Raw genomic sequence first — 14,655 nt, 5'->3', positions numbered from 1 at the left:
GGGCCAGTACCATACTATCTTGATGATTACAGCCTTGTAATTCACCTTGAAGACCAGAAATGTAATGCCTCCAGCTTTGGTATTCTTTTCAACATTGCTTTGGCTATTTGGGGGTTTTTTGTGGTTCCATACACAGTTTGGAATTGTTTGTTCCAGCTCTGTGAAAAATGCTGATGGTAATTTGATAGGGATTGCATTGAGCGTGTAGATTGCTTTGAGTAGCATAGACATTTTAACAGTATTTGTTGTTCTAATCTATGAGCATGTGATATTTTTTGATTCCTTTGTGTCTTCCTCAATTTATTTCGTAAATGTTCTATAGTTTTTAGAGTACAGATCTTTTACTGCTTTGGTTAGGTTTATTCCTAGGTATCTTAATGGTTTTGGGTGCAACTGTAAACAGGACTGATTCCTTGATTTCTCTATCTGCTGCTTCTTTATTAGTTTATAGAAATTCAACAGACTTCTGTGCATTGGTTTTATATCTTGTGACTTTGCTGGGTTAGTGATCAGTTCTAGCAATTGTTTTGTGGAGTCTTTTGGGTTTCCTACATACAGCATCAAGTCATCCGTGAAGAGTGAAGTTTTGACTTGTTCTTTTCTGATTTGGATGCCTTCAAATTCTTTTTATTGTCTGATTACCAAGGCTAGGACTTACTATGCTGAACAACAGTGGCGAGAGTGAACATTCCTGTTGTGTTCCTGACCTTAGGGGAAAAGCTTAGTTTTTCTCCATGGAGGATGATATTCCCTGTGGGTCTTTTCATATATGGCTTTTATGATGTTGAGGTACATTCCATTTATCCCTACATTGTGGAGAGTTTTTTTTTTTTTTCAAGAAAAGATGCTGTATTTTGTCAAATGTCTTTTCTGCATCTATTGAGAGGATCATATAGTTGTTATCTTTTCTTTTATTAATGTGGTATATCATGTTGATTGATTTGTGAATGTTGAACCACTCCTGCAGCCCAGGAATAAATCCTACTTGGTTGTAGTGAATAATCCCTTTAATGTACTATTGGATCCTATTAGCTACATGCTCCCATTCATTGTTCACAATATCCAAAGGACTCTGAAAAATGTTTTCAGCTATGTAAAGACAGGCTCCATATAAATGTATTGCTGAAGCATGGACAACTAGATTCTTCCAGATGGCTACTAAAAGTCATACTTCTTATTGGATAACCAAAAGTACTCTAGCCATAGTTAAGAACACTAGGCTGTATTCTAAAACAAACATTAAAAAATAAAAAATTAAATGGGCTCCACGCCCAGCTTGAACTGTGGAGCTTGAACTCACAACCCTGAGATCAAGACATGAGCTAAGTTCAAGAGTCAGATGCTTAACTGAATGAGCCACCCAGGCTCCCCAAAGGGAAATATTCTTTAAAGGGACTGTCCTTCTCTTTTGGTTTTCACAAATGTTGTTGTCTTACACTCAGAAAACGCCAGACAGTATGTAATGTGATCTGCTTCTTTACCTTCTTTCTGGCTTATGTTGTCTTAGTTGACCTTTTAAATTCTTTATTTCTTGACAAATAGATTTAAAACTTTAGATCCTGAGTAAAGTAGAACATGGCAGAATTCATGCAGAATATCAAAGCTGAGTCTAGAACTTCTTTTTTGAAGAAAAATACTGCACTGCACATGAACTCACCTGATGCTTCCTATACTCTGATGGGGGTCAATAGGTGCAGTGTAGAACTTGAACTGATGTGGGAGGGGTGTTACCTGTTTGATTTGTTGTGAAATGGATGAGGATCAGGTTTGTGTGAGAGACATATATATATGTTGGGGTTGGCCTATGTTAGGAATGGCATAGTTTTAACTTTTATTCTTATGACCTTGAGAGTAAATCTGAAGTAATGTAGGTGAGAAGGTTCTAATTCAAAATCAAGCGGTTAGGGTTCAAGTCTCATTTTCATCTCTAATTGGTCGTAAGATTGTGAGCAAGATACCCAGTCTCTCCATGTCTCCCTTATTCTGACTCTCTCTCTTTTCAACTTGCAGAAAGAGACTAATAATACCTATTCTACCTTGCCTTGGATCTGAGTTTCAAAACATTGCTCATAAAAGGTCTTAGAAAGGTTAGAATGACTTTTGAGTTGAGCGATCTAAGATTCCATTATATAACCATGTAACATTGCAATTTCCTCATTTTCAAGCTAAGAAGATAGCTTCTTAGTGGAAAATCCAATGTTCTATCCACCATGCCAGGGAATATCACCAATATTATTAATTTGTAATTCAGATGGCATTAAAAATGGAGGTAAACAAATCTATTTTTTGTACACATTCACTTCAATGTAAAAAACATACAAAACAAAACTCTAGGCAAATCTATAGAAGGAAGCCTACTTTGGCCCAGATGAATGCAACCCTTGAGATCAAGCTGCCGAACTGTTAACAGTGAGTGACTGATGTCTGGCAGATGACATGGACACTCAGTATGGAAGATAATGGGTGTCATTCTCTGGATTAGACTCATACATAGTAGTAGATGTCCTTAAAATTTGGCATTATGGTCTTTTTGATGGTGAGAACGAACTCACTGGCATTCTCCTGAATTAAATTAATGATATCAACTCCCTTAATGTGATGAGGTTATTGTTTTCCCTCTAGAGGTTTTAGAACAAGGCCAGATAGCAAATATTTTAGGTTTTGTGGGCCATGTGATTTCTGCAGAAACAACTTAACTTTGCCTTTGCAATGCAAAAACAGACAAGACAATATGAAACAAAACGGTACAGTTGTGTTTCAACTTTATTTACAAGTTGGTGTGGGCTAGATTTCGTTCAAAGACCATTGTTTTCTGACTCCCTGCTTTAGAATATCATGAAGATATTATCAGATTCTAGGCCTACATACTGTATTGTTGGTCTCAGTTTTTAGCACAGTTCTAATCCTACAGTTAAGCAAACATAGAAGGTGACAGACCCTGGAGAAACCATCAAGTCAGGTGGCCATTTGGGCAGACACTTCATATCCCAACATGGCTATTCAAAACGTCACACCTTTCTCAAAGGTGATCTTTGTAAAATAGAGCATTGTTTAAAATATAATACTTAAGTTTTAAAAAATAAGCCAGAGTATTTATTCTCCAGAGTAAAACTGATGTTTTGAAGGGAAGGAAGGAAAAGAGCTTCCCAGCTCCTAGAAATGAGTTGCTGAAGTGCAAGCCAGTGCTGACATCTTATTTATAAGTGATCAAACTTGCTTTATGTTTTCCCTTAATAGAAGTCAACTCATTCCCTAAGTTCATCGCTGTTCTAAGTCAAAGATCACCTACCAGTTCAATTTATCCTCCTTAGGACTCTTTCTGTCATTCTAGCATTTCTGGAAATGGAGGGAAGCACTGGCAGAAGCCTACAGAAGGGTGATTTTAAACTCTGGATTTCCATTTTTTTCATACTTGATTAAATAGCTCATTCTCAACCTCAGAACTACCAACCCTTTACTGTGTAGAACAGGCTAGAATGCAATGGAAGGTGAAACAAGTTGTTAACTCCTAGTACTACTTCTGAAAATATGGATTTTGAGACTCTTGGGTGGGTTTGAAGTAGAGTCTTCTCTTGCCTTCAGGAATTCCTGAACCACTTCAAGGTTTAGAAACGCTTTTGTCCTTGGCTAAGTTATATAAATCTTTGAGGGCCTTAAAAGTTGCCCTTTGAGGGCAGCTCAAAGCCTCAGTTTCCCCATCTAAAAATGTTTTAATATCTGCTTCATAGAATTGATCTAGAGTGAGTGGCAAATAGTAGATATTTAATAAGTGATAGTTTCCTTAGTTTTTCCATATCCCTCCCATATGCTCCAAATTATATTTACTTGCTCTATTCTAAGAGTATTTCTTTGTTTATTGTACTCTCTCATATATTCTCATGAACTGCCCCTGAGTGTAATGTAAGTGTATTCATACACAGAAGGCATGTAAGGAATAAGTTCCATGAGTAAGGCAAGACCGATGGTAGGAAAATTGGACAGAAAGAAATCACAATTCCCAGAGTAGTTCAAGGTCAGAAAATTCATTTGGTTTATTTTCTTTTGAAAAAGGAGCCTTCAGGTGTGGTTTAAACAAGTAGAACATAAACTTCTTGAGAGCAAAGAACGTGTCAGTTACATGTATTTAGAATTGCTCTTGGCATGAGGTGAGTATTCAATTAATACCAGTTTTCTCAACTAGTAACTGAGCATACTTAGGTATGATTCACTTTTGTATTAACTATGGGAAGTTTCTAGAGTTCTGCATAGGAAAAATAAGTGATTCTAAGGAGAAGTCTTACAATTGGACAAAGATGGCCCCATTTATACACTATTTATCTTAAAGTGCATAATTTGTGAAATGACTGTGCAAATTGCTTGATATGGAAATTCATCTGGAATAGGTTGGGGGAAAGTTGAATACCTATTCTAGGCCAGTTTTGGGCAGATACTGTATTTTCCAAAAAAAATTCCCTTTAGTTTCATTTTTCTTTTCGAAAGAAATCCCACTATTGCTCAGAACTTAGAATATCCACATGGTACTAGGCACCATGGGGTGAAGAGTAGTAGATGCAATGCGGTAAGAAGACCAGGAGATCCCTCTGTTTGCTGAGGCTGCTTTCCATGTGCTGTAAAAGTGTGAGACAACAGGAGTACTAGTACATAACATAGTTCACATACCTGAAAACATCATCATGTGCTGAAAATTCCAGGGGATCTTCTGTTTCCGGCCCAGATTCAGGAGGAAGGAGAGGGGATATATGTTGCAGGCTCTAGCAACAAAAATTGCGAGCTATAGATAAGCACAGGGAAACATTGAGGAAAATCTTGTTGGAATGAGGCTGTGAGTTCTCCAGCTTTATTATGTTCTTAAGCTTCTCTGTTTTATGGCTCAGAAAACAGGGATAAATACCTGTCAATACCTGTATGTCCAACTTGCTTCCAAAATTCATCTTTAAATGTCAATTCTTTTCGAGAAATAGCAGAGAACTCTGCTTTCCTTTGAATATCTACTTGGTTTAGAATTGTTAATCCTGTACCATTTCAATCACTGTAAATCTTCTCATCACATTTATGTTGCTGATGCCTGACTCTTCACTCTACTCTGCTGCAAAATGTGAGGCAGAGACCGTTCAGAGGCTGGGGCATTATTTTCTCAAGCAGCACTTTAGAAAGGGTAAATGTATTTCTGCTCATAATAGCAGTCTTACTTTCTATCAGGTTGTACTCTCTGTATCTGGGAAACTTCACTTACTTTTTTTCTCTTAGTGGATTTAATTTGACCAGAACTACCTGTCTAAATGCATAATATAACTCCTCTAGGAAACATTTTGCTAACATCCAGTATTTACAGGTTAAATTCTATGAAAATACTGGTAGTAGTCATCTTTCCCCTTTCATCACCCAGGACTCCTTCCCTGAGAGTCTGTAGATTCTAGTTTGTCCTCAAAGGGGATGGAATTATGTGGGGAAAGGGAGCTTCCATTTAAGATGTAAGTTTTAGATGAGATTGGAGTGTTAAGTTGAACGTTCAGTGAAAAGAGGACAGAAGGCAAAAGTAGGTGCTTACTAGAACAGGGCTTACAGAAGAGGGGTCAGCTCTCCTGGCTGTCAGGATCACATGCCTGTGATCTGATGGGGCATCTGCCCATTTTCCAAAGGACAACAGTTGCCGACTGTCCTTGGGGACATCCTTGTAGCTCAGTATCCCGTCAAGTAGACATCTGTTCTTATTGGGGAATGCTTACACACCAGGCCTAGAGCTACAAAAGTCCTCTGCAAGGTCTGGGGGAAAAAAAAAGGAGGTCTAGAGTTTATCTTATTTTACTTATAGGAAAGGGGGATCTTATTAAAATAAACTCACATGTACACTAACGTAAGACATTGAATCACATCTATAATGTTAATTTCATCTAATCTTTACTCGGTGTCCTATTTTCAAAGTCCTCGCTGGAAAAGAGATTTTACCAACTTGTGATGAAAATATTTCTAAAGCTTAATAATCCTGGCTATATTCAGATATACTCTAATGCAGATTAAGTATATTTCTCTGAAATTAATGGATGGATATATTTTTATCTAAATGATTCATAATTTAAAAACATACTTTGAATATTCAAGAAATAAATGTATTTTGAATATTTATTTTTTGAGTATTCTATTCTTCAGTTTTCTCTCTTTCTTTCTCTCAGTATTTCCCAAATTTCTTATCTTGAAATGGAAGCATTTAATAAAGGTCCCAATTCTTAGGATCTTTTCCCTCCTACTATCTGCCATGAATTTGAATCTTGCAATAAACTTGAAGAAATTACTTAAAACAATTTAACAGAGTAATCACTAAACATAAGTAGTTTGCTCTTTTCCCTCATCACTCCATGTTCTGTATTTCAAAGGATACAAAGGCTCCAAGTATAAAAAGAGCATTAAAGATATGATTCTGGAAGGTGAACAGCGCCAGGCCCATGTAACAGAAGATGACATTCTCGCCCAAGAAGTTCATAAATTCAAACAACTGAAAACAAAACAGAAACCAAAACCATTACTTATGACTCAGGTGTGAATTCACTTAATATCTTGTAACTGTTTTGGTAAGTGGATGTTTCTCTTGTGCCTGGGAAGGCCTTGTGCTCCACTTCTGGGGGGGTATAGGACCTCTGACTACCCTGTCAGGCCCTCTGGCTCTACTCTGGCTCTCTACCTAGTGACAGATGTGGCAGTTGTGTTAACATCTCATCTTCCTTTCCAAATGCAAGGCTGCTAGAAATACACCTGGGTGTATTAGTCAGCATGATCCTCCATGGAACAATTCCTACTAGGATGATAGAATATCCTTATTATAGAAATCTACATGATTGCTTAAGATGTACCATCGGAAAGGATGCAAAGATTGTTTAGTTTCTTCTGATATCACTCAGTAGATGTCCTTGAGTTCCTAGGCCCTGAAAACTTCAAAAAAAGTTTTAGCTAAATTACCTTCCTCAGGCAGGCAGGAGAGATAAACTTGGAAAACTTGGAAACTTGGAATAAGAATGAATGTCAATTATTTTTCAACATTAGAATGATCAGTATATTTCAACCCCCAGACAATGAGACTCATTAAATTGACTGATGTAGGTATATCCATTAAATATCTACAATTTCTAGCTGGTAAAAAGAAAGTGATTAATCCCAGGGATCAGTTTATGCAATGAGAACACAATAGATACATCAAATTTAGTCAGAGGAATAGAGTAATAACACACTATGCAGAGGGAAGCTCCCAAGAGTTATTCTTAGATCATTAACTAAACAATTTAAGTTGAGCATGAAAAATGTTCTCTAACTTCTAGATTAGAAGTAAAAGGGAAATGTGTCCAGGGGCTACAACAAACACACATTTGGAAGAGACTTTAGTTTATGTTCCAGAATTTTCATTTGGAAGCTTCTGAAACTTCTGAAACTTCATTCTCAGCCTTACATAAATCACCATGTTAGGTAAACGCCTCTGGAAGCATTTCTCTTGACTTTTTAAGGACTCATTATTTTTTCGTGTAATGTATTTACAGCCTCACAAATAATGCCCAATACCCGCTTACTGATAGTTGACAGAAAGAAAAGCAGAATTTCGTCAGAAACATTATTTAAAGCCAGTAATAGAAATAAAGGATTAAAAAAGACACACTCCTGTGGTACAAGATGGTCTTTCTGCAGTGGCAGTGATCATTAATTATCCTGAGGACTTGTTTCGCATTCTAGACCAGCTCATCTTAACAAACACTGTCACCCAAATAACCACAAAAACTTGAAAACGTGGGAGAAAATACAGGGAATGGGGAACACTTTGCTGCCTCCTCATATCTGTACTTTTTCAGAAAGTGAGATTTGGCTACTGTCTTAATCTGCTCTGCCTGCCATAGCAAAATACTATAGACTGGCTGGTTATAACAACAGAGATTTATTTCTTATACTTCTGGAAGCTGAGAAATCCAAGATCAAAAGGTCAAGTCAGCCAATTAGGTTTTGATGAGAATCCTCTTCCTGGTTTGCAAATAGCAGCCTGCTTACTGAATATCTCTCTCATATCTCCTCTTCTTCTTCTTCTTCTTTTTTTTTTTTTTTAAGATTTTATTTATTCATTTGACAGATAGAGATCACAAGTAGGCAGAGAGGCAGGCAGAGAGAGAGGTAGAAGCAGGCTTCCCGCGGAGCAGAGAGCCCGACGCGGGGCTCAATCCCAGGACCCCGAGATCATGACCCGAGCCGAAGGCAGAGGCTTCAACCCACTGAGCCACCCAGGCGCCCCTCATATCTCTTCTTATAAGGGCACTAATCCCATTCATGAAGGCTCCACCCTCATTACCTAATCAGCTCCCCGAAGCCCCACCTTTAACATATCACCACATTGGAGAGTAGGACTTCAACATATGAATTTGGTTGGGGTGGGGCACAAACATTAAGCTATGGTGCAGCTATCCAGTTTTAAACATTAACAAACAAATGCAAGCTTAAATTCATAGAGCTTCTTCTCTGGTCCTTTCCCAAGTACTGGAGAGGGGACATCTTGCCATCTAGGATCTATTTAGCTCCTTCTTGGTGGTCACACTCCAATTTCCCTCTAGGGTCCACCTTCTTCCCTACTCTTAGCTCACATGTTTAAACCTCCATAGTTCAGATATGGGGTGTATGATTTAGGACTAAACCACTCAAATCAATGTATTTCTCTAGCTAGCATCTTTGGTTCAGAAGTGGGTTTGGTGCATTCAGAGCCAAAGAAATACAATGATTCCTGGCAGGAAATGCCAGGACAAAACCCCCAGCTTTTCATGGTGTGAGAAAGTGGGATGCAGGCTAGGGAGCTGTGGCTGGCCATCTCGTGCTCCCAGGGAAAACAGCTGTCTGAAAGAGAAGCCATGTCCTGACCACACCACTTAAATCTGTATTCAGCCTCTTCCGAAGCAAAATCTACCCTTGGAAAAAACAATAAAAAAACCCCACTTTTTTTGTTCTAAGTGAGGTTTCTATTACTTAAAATGATACATATTCCTTCACAGTCCTGTACCAGTTTAACAACAAAAAAACCCAATCCACCTCTCTGACCTAATATGGGTTATCAATAAGGGTAGGTGATCAACTTTTGGACTTTTTTCAAATAGCAGCAAAGTCAGTTACCCCTGCCCACCCCCACCTCTACTGCCACCCCGCCCTGTCAATTTCAATCTATTCCTCACGTTAAGGGGAAAATTTATTTTTTCCTTTTCTGTTGGTTGTTGAGATGTGAAGGAATTTATTCCATACATTTTACATGGAGACCCATGGTATGAAATATTTGTTTAGAGATTTACTTCCTTTGGAAAACCCAGGATTTTAACTTGTAGTCACTTGGTTTATTGAAATCTAGCACTGGCTAGAATTATATACACTGGCTAGAATTATATATGTTTATATACACATTGCACAGAAGTTCCATTTTCCAGATAGGTCCATTTCTAGACCTGTTCTTTGTTTCTATTGTTACTTATTCCTCTACCAATATCATGTCTTTGTAAATAACGTAGATCCATAATACATCATAATAATCCATGGCTTTAGTTTGTTCACATACTCTACCTTCTGAGTCTTCCTGGCTATGTTTGCATGTTAAAAAAATGGATTTTATGCTTAGTCACTTAGAAAAATGTTTAAATCATATGTTTACAACTTCAGATTAGACAAGAGAATATTACCAGCACCCAGAATTACTCTCGTTCCCCTTCCCACTTATACTTCCACACCCCAATACACTGCTATTAGCACTTCAAATGTTTTTTCTTTACTATTAAGATGAACATATGGTAGCTTGTTCTTTCATTGTTTTAAGGTAGTTAATGATATTAACTGATTTCCAAATGCTGAAACAATTTTGCATTTCTGCAATAAACCCTTCTTGGTTATGATGCATTATCCTTTTTTTATACATCACTAGAATTAATTTGCTAATATTAAAATTTTGTGTGTATATGTCACAAAAGACTATCTTATAATGCTCCTTTCTTGCATAGTCTTTACCAGATTGTATTATCAAAGTTGCTGATATTTGATAAAACAGGTTCCTATTGTCTTCCTTTAAACACTTAGAAGAATTCTGGGCTTGGAGTTTTCTTTGTTGGAAGACATTTAACTACAGATACAAGTATTCTAATAGATATAGGATTATTTATATTTTCTATTTGTTTTTGTATTAGTTATAGTAAGTTGTGTTTGCTGTTATATCTAAATTTTCACATTTACTGGCATAGAATTGTTTGTAATATCTTCAATATCTTAGTCTGTAGTTATGTCTTTCCCCCAATGATGATAATATGTGTCTTTTCTTCCTTAGAAATCTTGTTAGAGAGTTATCAGTTTTATGGGTGCTTCCAAGAAGCAAATTCAGTTTTGTTGATTTGTCTGTATTCTGCTTTCTCCTTACCATTTCATTAATTTCTCTATTATTTTTATTATTTCTCATATTCAACATACTTTAGTTTAATTTGTTTTTATTTGATATCTTGGCCCTTCAAGTCCTAGATGATGTGGTTACTTGTCAATTCTTTTGAACATCTGCTTTTCTGCTTTCTTTATCCAACTTTTCCAGTTGCTTTCTAAAGCAAAGCTGTTCTTTTTTTTTTTTTAAGATTTTATTTATTTATTTGACAGAGAAAGATCACAAGTAGGCAGAGAGGCAGGCAGAGAGAGAGAGAGAGGAGGAAGCAGGCTCCCTGCTGAGCAGAGAGCCTGACGTGGGACTCGATCCCAGGACCCTGAGATCATGACCTAAGCCTAAGGCAGAGGCTTAACCCACTGAGCCATCCAGGCACCCAGCAAAGCTGTTCTTGCATGTTAATTTTTTTTTTAGGTGAATAGTATCATTTTTGTCAATTTCCTGCCCAGAGTCTTATGATACTTTATTTTGTAACACACAGAATATATGAATATCAATTTAGAGAGAATGACAATTTTATAATATCATTGGGAGAAAATATAGAGTGTTGAGAAAGATTGCAGAAAAATTTGACTGATTTGGAAAAAAGAATCAAAACTAAAGAGAGATTCCTAACTCTCTTCTTATAGCCAAATAAATTCCAGAAGAATTGACAATTTAATTAAAAAACAAAACCTACTTATGAATGTATTCAAGAAACTACCAGTAATTTTGTACGATTTTTTTAATCAAGAAATTTTGTAATGTATTTATATGAGCAAAAGCTTGGGAATAATATCCATAATAAAAGAAACAGTTGAATTAATTATATGTACATTCATATAATAGAATAAATTTATGATGTTCTGTATATGCTGATGTAGAAAGATAGCCGAGATCCATTGTTAAATCATATAAAGTGAGTTAAAGAAATAAAGGATATGTTGTATATGAATAAATCCATATACACCTAACTTCTACTTCACTTTATAGATACTGACATTGTGTTATTTACTGTGAACTTATATTATTTTCATAGTTTATAAAACTATATTAAGTTAGAATAAGAATTTTAAAGTAGAATAAAAATTTTCCAAATCTTTTCCTCTTTAAGCCTTTCTCAAACTTTTCATCTTTTTATTTTTATTTTTATATCTCAAGCTTTCATCTTTTTATTTAATCTATTTATTTTATTTTGGGGAGGTTATTGAGCATTCTTACCCATTTCTAGTATTTTTCTTATTTTTGTTTAAATTATTTTTGAGTGAAGAAAAATATAAACAACAATGACAAAAACACTTATCTTTTTGGGGAACATCTTTTAGTAATCTCTTTTCCATAGATCTGTAGATGTATAGACAACATGCATAATGTTATATAAATCTGACCATATTTTTTATGTAGCTTCATCAACTTAATAATGTTTCATAAGTTTCTTTCCATGGCAATAAACTTGGATCCACTAAACAATTTTTTTTTTCAGTTGAATCTTTTTTTTTTTAATTTTTTTTTTTAAATTTTTTATTTTTTATAAACATATATTTTTATCCCCAGGGGTACAGGTCTGTGAATCACCAGGTTTACACACTTCACAGCACTCACCAAAGCACATACCCTCCCCAATGTCCATAATCCCACCCCCTTCTCCCAAACCCCCTCCCCCCAGCAACCCTCAGTTTGTTTTGTGAGATTAAGAGTCACTTATGGTTTGTCTCCCTCCCAATGAGGAAGTGGTGATGCAACATGGGGGCTTAAGTGGGTAGAAGAAGAATCACTAAACAATTTTTAATGGTAGCAAAATATCCCTTTGAATTTTCCTACTAAATTTTATTTCATGTACCCATAATTGGATATTTGATTGTTTCTAGATTTGTTCCCATTTAAACAATGCTGCATTAAGTACCTTTTTTTAAAAAAAAAGATTTTATTTATTTATTTGAGAGAGAGCATGAGAAGGGGGAGGGTCAGAGGGAGAAGCAGACTCCCTGGGGAGCAGGGAGGCCTGATGGGACTCTATCCTGGGACTCCAGGTGAGCCGAAAGCATTCATTTAACCAACTAAGCCACCCAGGCGACCCTTAAGCACCTTTATACAAACATCTCTCTCCAATTGAGTGACTACTCCTTAGGTAATTCCTAGACATGAGCTGCTTCTGTCAAAGGGTATACATTAATTTTTCTTTTTCAACATACTACCAGTCTGCCCTTCCGAAAGATATGCCAATTTGCATCTCTAATAATGGTGCAGAGGGTGCCCTTTCCCCACATGCTTGCCAAAAGTAGTTTTTATCAATTTTTAAAAACCTTTGACAATCTGATAGACTCACTTATTCTAAATTGTAGATGGTTATTAGCATTTTTAAAAAGGCTCTCTTCATGGCAAGGCAGCAGCACTGATTAGCACTCCTTTGTCTATTTATATCATGTGACAACATTCCTCTGAATGAACAGGCTTCATAATAATTTCCTTCTTGGGGCACTTAATGAAAGTGTGTGGGTGAATTCAATTTTGTTTCATGTGCAAAAATTTCCTGAAGGTATGTTTCAAAAGGAGAATCTACATTAAGGCCATACTGACAGAAGCAACCAATTTGACCACCAGGAGGGCATTCACTGCCCGAGTCTGGCCTGGAGTAGTTAATTACTGAGGGAATAGATTTATTAGTCAAATTTAGAAGGAAAAAAAAAACTCTCAAAACTCTACTTCCAAATCAAAGTTGTAATAATGATGATAATAATAATAATGACAACAACAAATGTCAAACTAGCAGATTCAGGATCAGTATTCACTATAAATAACCTCACATCTACTTCAACCTCACTCAGGATCAATGAAAAAAAAAACTTGACTCAATATTTTATTTATCCAGTACAGTAATCAACATTTGTTTTATTTCCATTAATTCTCAGTTTGAGCCTTTGGAGAGAACCCAACTTAAGTAATCTTTGCTTGGCAAAGCTTTTCTTTGGGAAAATAAAAAAACAAGTTAATAGTGCAAAGAAGAGGACAGTCAGTGTTTAAAAACTCTGAAAGTTCATGGTAACCAGTCAAATGTTAATTAAACAACTTAAAGTTTAAACAACTTAACCATGTTCTCTGAAGACTTACCAGATGGATGTTATATTTTTTTAGACTGTTATTTACTGTACTTACTAGAAATTTTTATAAAAAGGTCATACCTATTTTATAAAATCATATCAGTAATGCTGATTTGGTTCTTTCCCCTATTCGTAAAAGAATGAAACTTTACCATGTTACTATGGTTCGTTTAGAGAAATATTATAGTAGTTCATTATACTGTACCCTGCTTAACTAATACCAATTAAATTCACATGGATTCCTCAACAAAGCTTTTATTTGGCATAGTACAGTTTGACACAACCTGCTGGCTTTCATCTACTTGTCCAAGTAATACACTGAAATCCATTTTAATTGGGAGGTGAAAGAATCTACAAAAGTAATAAAAATGAAAAGAAAGGAAGAAATAAAAATGCCCAGGATTAATTTTTTTGTCTGTTTTAAAATTTGTCTTTCTTCCTAACTGGACACTTTCTTCCTAACTGGACACTTTCTTTAAAGAATATCTCAGGTTTCATTTTTTATATACTATTGAGCATATCTATATTTTGAACAAGCTGGGGTATACACATATTGGGGAATCTGCGAACCAACAGGAGAATATATTTTACTGGAATTATAACTTCTGCTTCTGTAATTCTAATATTGGCTTAGTCCCAGTCCTGAGGAAATTTGTTCATGGCAAATCCAGTAATTCCTATGGGCTTCAGAGGTAGCATAAGAAATGAATTGTACTGAAGCTCTGTGAACTTTCTAGTAAGGATGTAAATGATCTAAAGGCTTTATTGCCAGTCATGGTCCTGGTTCCTAGAGAGCAACTTCTCTTATGAAGCTGAAGATTTATAATTACATATAGGTACAACTGCAATCTTGTGAGATTCTTCTATATGTAGGACATTATAATAAAAATAGCAGTATCGGGGCACCTGGGTGGCTCAGTGGGTTAAGGCCTCTGCCTTCAGCTCTGGTCATGATCCCAGGGTTCTGGGATCGAGCCCCACATCAGGCTCTCTGCTCAGCGGGGAGCCTGCTTCCCCCTCTCTCTCTGCCTGCCTCTCTGCCTACCTGTGATCTCTGTCTGTCAAATAAATAAATAAAATCTTAAAAAAAAAATAGCAGTATCACTACTTCTAAAATAGTAATAATACTAATGGAATTAATTTTTTTTAGGATTTAAATTA

General features: G+C 36.1%; 1 protein-coding gene across 1 annotated transcript in view; it reads right to left on the bottom strand.

The window, feature by feature from the left end:
- SLC9A9 (solute carrier family 9 member A9) overlaps window positions 1-14,655 on the bottom strand; it is a 538,704-nt gene that overhangs the window by 216,452 nt on the left and 307,597 nt on the right. The window contains exons 10-11 of the mRNA XM_059391790.1: window positions 6,377-6,490; window positions 4,660-4,771 (exon numbers count right to left, since the gene is read on the bottom strand). Of these exons, the coding sequence (XP_059247773.1) occupies window positions 4,660-4,771; window positions 6,377-6,490 (226 nt within the window). The remainder of the gene's footprint in view (window positions 1-4,659; window positions 4,772-6,376; window positions 6,491-14,655) is intronic.

This window comes from Mustela nigripes, chromosome 2 (genome assembly GCF_022355385.1).
Source record: "Mustela nigripes isolate SB6536 chromosome 2, MUSNIG.SB6536, whole genome shotgun sequence".
Classification (NCBI taxonomy): Eukaryota; Metazoa; Chordata; class Mammalia; order Carnivora; family Mustelidae; genus Mustela; species Mustela nigripes.
The sequence above is the reverse complement of the archived record's forward strand: the minus strand, read 5'-3'. Positions and strand labels throughout refer to the sequence as shown.